Source organism: Silurus meridionalis, chromosome 14 (assembly GCF_014805685.1).
Source record: "Silurus meridionalis isolate SWU-2019-XX chromosome 14, ASM1480568v1, whole genome shotgun sequence".
In the NCBI taxonomy this organism is placed as follows: domain Eukaryota; kingdom Metazoa; phylum Chordata; class Actinopteri; order Siluriformes; family Siluridae; genus Silurus; species Silurus meridionalis.
This window is the reverse complement of record NC_060897.1, coordinates 22,634,130-22,640,434: the sequence shown is the minus strand read 5'-3', so window position 1 is coordinate 22,640,434 and position 6,305 is coordinate 22,634,130. Positions and strand designations below refer to the sequence as shown.

At 38.9% G+C, this 6,305-nt stretch overlaps 1 protein-coding gene across 1 annotated transcript in view; it reads left to right on the top strand.

Moving 5' to 3' along the window:
• Positions 1–6,305, top strand: part of grin2aa (glutamate receptor, ionotropic, N-methyl D-aspartate 2A, a) — a 104,885-nt gene that overhangs the window by 61,366 nt on the left and 37,214 nt on the right. The window contains 1 exon segment of the mRNA XM_046866752.1: positions 2,097–2,211. Within this exon segment, the coding sequence (XP_046722708.1) occupies positions 2,097–2,211 (115 nt within the window).

The window sequence follows — 6,305 nt, the reverse complement described above, 5'->3', positions numbered from 1 at the left end:
GAGAACTTTTCACACATCCACACTGTCCAAACTTTCACATAATACAGACTGTTAACCTAAAAATAGAATTTATTTTATAAAAATATAATTCATCTATTAAATAAAATAATACTTTCAATAAAAGAATACAATTATAATATTTAGACAGACAAATAAATAAACAGACAGACAGACAGACAGACAGACAGACAGACAGACAGACAGACAGACAGATAGATAGATAGATAGATAGATAGATAGATAGATAGATAGATAGATAGATAGATAGATAGATAGATAGATAGATCCCTTCACTCCAGCCTTATTTATGTTGTGAATGATCCTTTGGTTTTTAGAAGAATATGGTGATGGTGCACGTCTGAGTGTTCCCAAGTTGCCCTTTTATTTATAGAAACCCGGCTTTATTTAACTCCATGTTGCTTTTCAAGCAAAGAGTCAAATAGAATTTATTATTTATTCCCTCCTACCCTCATACAGCAAAAATCCAAGAACCACCTCTGAGTAGAGGCACTGTGTTCCTTAAAAAAAACAAAGTGTATACAGAAAAATCAAGAAAATACTTTTGGTTATATTTGGTTATTAACAATTTACATAAAGAGTCTGACCGTATTACACAAACCTCATCTTTCTACATTATATTTAACTCCGCCCTAAATAACATATATTAATCACTATGCACCTATATATAGAATATATAACCTCTCTCTCTCTCTCTCTCTCTCTCTCTATCTATCTATCTATCTATCTATCTATCTATCTATCTCTCTCTCTCTCTCTCTCTCTCTCTCTCTCTCTCTCTATATATATATATATATATATATATATATATATATATATATATATATATATATATATATATATATATAAAATGTAGTGAGGATGGGTGGAGGGTGACATGCCCTTTTCAGCTGGGCAGGAAATGAAGGTGCTTCTGGGCTTTTGTAAAAAGTGTTGATTAATTGGTGGTCCAGGAGAGATCTTCTGTCATGTGCATCTCCAGAAATGTGTGCTTTGGTGCAATCAGTGAGAAGAGGAGCGCTAAATGTTATAGCTGCTATGGTTATCTATCTATCTATCTATCTATCTATCTATCTATCTATCTATCTATCTATCTATCTATCTATCTGTCTGTCTGTCTGTCTGTCTGTCTGTCTGTCTGTCTGTCTGTCTGTCTGTCTGTCTGTCTGTACTGTGGCTTTATTTTTTGTTTTTGTTTCGTATTTGGATTTTAAAAACCACAAATGTATTTCATTTGAGTTTTGAGGAATATTTTGAGGCCTTTAAAGAGATCACTAAAATCTCAGTGTAATTGATTTATTTATTGTATTTCTGAGCTCAGATTTATCGTTTTATTTTTTGATAATGTTCTGAAATATTCGTTTGCTGCTCGGGTTTGTGAAGTCCGAGTGTGATGTGATGGACATGTGATACAAAACGTCTCGCACCTTCATTGAACTCCTCTCTCACAAAAACCTACACATCTCTTCTTCTTCTCTTCACTATCTGTCAATTTCTCTCTCTATCTCTCTTCATCTCTCCATTTCTCTCTCTCTATCTTTCTCTCTCTCTGTCAGCATTTGACTCTCTATCTCTCTCTCCATCTCTCCATTTCCCTCTCTTCATCTCTCTTACTTTACATTCCCTCTCTTTATCTTCTGTCTCAATTTCTCTATCTACCTCTGCATTTCGCTCTCTCTCTCTATCTCTCTCTCTATCTCTCTCTCTTTCTCTCTCTCTCTCTATTTATAAATTTTTCTCTCTATCTCCCAAGTTCAGTTTCTCTTCCTGAATTTTTTTGTCTCTCTCTCTCTGTCTCTCATCACAGTCAAGGAGAAAAGACAAAGGAGTGTCAGTGATAGATGCTGATCTCATACGATGCTAATAATATCATCTCAGTCCGATTTTTCATCTTTTGCGTGATGTGAGATGTGAGGTCTGATCTCGGTCAGCTGTTAGGTGTCCGATGGTTCATTAATTCCTCAGCAAATGACCTTCATCCATTATTTCCATCGTTAATAGAATCAGCAGGACTGAAAGAACAGACTCTTTACATCGCTAACCTCATGACCGTGTGTGTGTGTGTGTGTGTGTTACAGGTACATGATGAACGTGACCTGGGACGGCCGGGACTTGTCCTTCACCGAGGACGGCTATCAGGAGAATCCCAAACTGGTGGTTATCGTCTTGAACAAGGACCGTGAATGGGAGAAGGTACAGTAGTGTTCTGCTAAATTCATTCATTCTTTCAAAGATGTTCTTCCACCACATGCTCTTCAAGGCTGCACAGGTTCTTAGCATTCTATAAAGTTCTGCTTCCTGACATGGAAACATCTAAAAGGAATCTAAGGATTCCCCTAGAAACAACTGAAGAACTTTGTAAGGAACCTGGACGATGTGATAGCTCTTCTTTGTCCTATTTTTAGCGCAAGTCAGGCAAGAAGAATAATTGGAACGTTGAGCAACAATAGGAGCGATTGATTTCTTCACGCTGTCCAGGCTGCAGTCGGGTCGATATCAGCAGGAGGCTTAATTGGAATGATCGGACCTGTAGCCAGAAACCCGTGTGCTTATGGTGAGCGCGATTCCATGCGTAGGTGATCTGAGAGGTGGGCGGAGCAATCGTGCTGGAACCTCGGATGATCCATCATCGGGTGATTTGCTCTACAGAGGCATCGAGTGCGAGAGCTTCGGGTCTTATTTAAATGTTTGCTTGGTCAATGTTGGTGTTATATAACGCTTCAGGAATCCCAGAGGAAAGTGCTGCTGCATTCAGGAGGTATCGATTAGCCGGATTATTCGAGGCAGATCACTAGCATGGAGAAACGAGAGCAGGAGTTTAATCTTCGTCATGTTGTTTCAAAGCATTGAAACGGTAAACTGAAGAATTGAGCAGATGAAAGCGTCATATAGAACTCTCCAAGAACATGTTGAGTAGGACATGTTCATAATCTTCCACTCTCTATAGTTTACCTTTTCACTTTGGATTAACAATAGACGTCTGTGGAAGTCTCGGGTCAAGTGGTTCTCACTAAAGTTCTCCCATTCTAGTTGTTTTTTTTTTCTTTCACAATTTTCCTACAGGTTTCTTCTTTTCATAAATGAAAATCTCTTCTGGTTCTAAGAAACAACCAGATACTAAACCTCGTTTTGGTTTGTCTGGAGAAACTACTAGAAGTTATATATAAAATCCTCTCACAGAAGGTTTCCATATTGTAAAAAGTTTCACAGGAGTTAATCACCATTTATTTTCCAATAAACCCCCCAAAGAAACCTCAATGCACCCTCAAAGATCCCTCATTGAACCCCAAAATAACCCTCAATGAACCTCAAATAAACCCTCAACGATCCCTTAATGAACCCCCAATGAACCCTCAGTGAACTTCCTAAAGACTCTCACAGAACCCTCAATAAACCTTCAAAGAACTCTAAATAAACATAAAAAGAACCCACAAAGAACCCTCGATAAACATCCAAAGAACTTTAAAAGAACATACAAACAATAATAAAGTAATTCTCAATAATCTCTCTTATTCTGTCCCTCTTCATGTTCTCTCTCTCTCTCTCTCTCTCTCTCTCTCTCTCTCTCTCTCTCCAACTGTTTCTATACCTCTTTCTTCCCTTTCTCTTTGCCTCTCACTTCCATCTTTTTTAATCTGTGTCTCTCTCACTCCCCACTTTCTGTCTTTCTCGTCTCTCTGTTGCTCTGTCTCCCAAGTATCTCCATCTCCTTCTCCTATCTGTTGTTTTCTTTTTCTCTCTTTCTCCACTTTCCATCTCTCCACTCTCTGTCTCTCACTCACATCTTTCTTTCACTCTTTAGATTTTGTTTTTCGACGCTCTGTGAACAAAAGTAAGACTTGTGGAGCTGCATTGCATTGTGGGACGTTGAGTCTAGTGGTAGCTTTTTGGTTTCTTCTGAACGTTGCTGGAGATCCTCAGTCCTGTACGAGTCGTGGTGCCTGAGGAGCCTGAGCTGTGTGACGGATGCAGTGATTCTGTGAATGTAATCGGAGCGTAATGCTGCTTGGCACTGCGTTGGCTTCATATTCTTCTGACAAAACCGATTCATCAGTGGTGGAGCAGTGAAAGAATCCCTCCATTCTCCAAGAAGAGCAGTCACACCATCTACACACATTTACACACATCAACTTACATCTACACACATTTACACACATCTACACACTACTCACATCTACACACATCTACTCACATCTACACACATCTACACATCTACTCATATCCACACACATCTACACACATCTACACACATCTACATATCTACACACATCTACACACATCTACACACATCTACTCATATCCACACACGACTACACACATCTACTCACATCTACACACATCTACTCACATCTACACACATCTACTCATATCTACACACATCTACTCATATCTACACACATCTACTCATATCTACACACATCTACACACATTTACACACATCTACACATTTACACACATCTACACAGATCTACTCACATCTACACACATCTACTCATATCTACACACACCTAATTACATCTACACACATCTACACACATCTACACACATATACTCACATCTACTCACACATATCTTTACACATCTTCACACATCAACACACATCTACTCACATCTACACACATCTAATTACATCTACACACACCTACACACATCTACTTACATCTACACACATCTACTCATATCTACACACATCTACACACATCTACACACATCTACTCACATCTACACACATCTACTCACATCTACACACATCTACTCACATCTACACACATCTACTCAAATCTACACATCTACATCTACACACATCTACTTATATCTACACATCTACTCACATCTACACACATCTACATCTACATCTACATCTACATCTACACATCTACACACATCTACTCACATCTACACATCTACACATCTACACATATCTACACATCTACTTACATCTACACAAATCTAGTCACATTTACACATATCTTCACACATCTTCACACATCAACACACATCTACTCACATCTACTCATATCTACACACATCTACACACATCTACTCACATCTACTCACATCTACTCACATCTACACACATCTACTCACATCTACTCACATCTACACACATCTACACACATATACTCATATCTACTCATATCTACAAACATCTTCTTACATCTACACACATCTACTCACATCTACTCACATCTACACACATGTTCACCTGTTACCATTCATTGTTTTATACATATACAATAAGTTGTGTGATAATTTTTTATTTGCTTTCCTACAAAAAAAAAAAGGAAGCAGGAAAGCAAAAAAAAAAAGGCAAATTAAACCAGGAAGTAGAAAATGAAACACAGGAAGTAAGAGAGTTCACACTTAGGATGTGTTTGAATGAAGTTCTACTGAAGCCACCATTTGACTCACCTGCAGGAAGTGAATCAGACATGGTGTGTGTTTCAGGTTTATGTGTTATTTATTTATTTATTTACTTATTTATGATGAACAAAAAAACCCATGACGTCATGGTTCTGACAGTTGAGGAGCTGTGTTTTCACCAGCTGTTCTGAAAGACGTTGAGTTTCCAAGCATTTGAATTTGTAGTGTTGCGCTTTCTTCTGGAGCGGTGAGCGCTAACAGAGTATGGAACGTTCCTGTCTGTTCCTAAAAACATCTCGGCCTCTGTTTTTTTTCCTTTGTGTGTGGATAATGACAGCTTGCTGAAAAGCACATTTGTGTAACTGTTAGTCATTATTATAAAACCGGGCATCCGATGATCCCCGCCGAACACAAGCTCTGTGTTTCATAAACATCTGTTGTGCTGAGTTCGTTAAAAAACGACAGTAGTTCTAATGCGAATGCCGAGTGCACAATAAAGAAGCGATTAGCATCGTCCTGCTGCTGGATTTCGGCTCTGCGGAGCGCAAATGCAGCGGCCGGCTGATTGATTTATTTTTGTTTTCAGACGCGGCTGCGATGGAACGTGTGTGTGCACTTTGTGTGTAATAGATACATTAAAAAAGGCTGATTAGGCGGAGTTGCTTAAAACCTGAAATGTTTTCTTCGATTAAACTACGAGACTCAAACCTGTTCCCTGTGCACAAAGCCAGCTCCATGAAGATTTGCTTTCCATGGGTTGGATGTGTGAGGACAAGTGTTTGGAGATGATGGTTGTTGCCGGCAAGAAACTCGCGTGTGTGCAGAGCTCAGTAACATGGTGCGCATGTGGTCAGAATAGCAGCAGTCGCACAGCTCATGATGTACACAGGACTATGTCTTTTGGTACATAGACTTATGAAGGT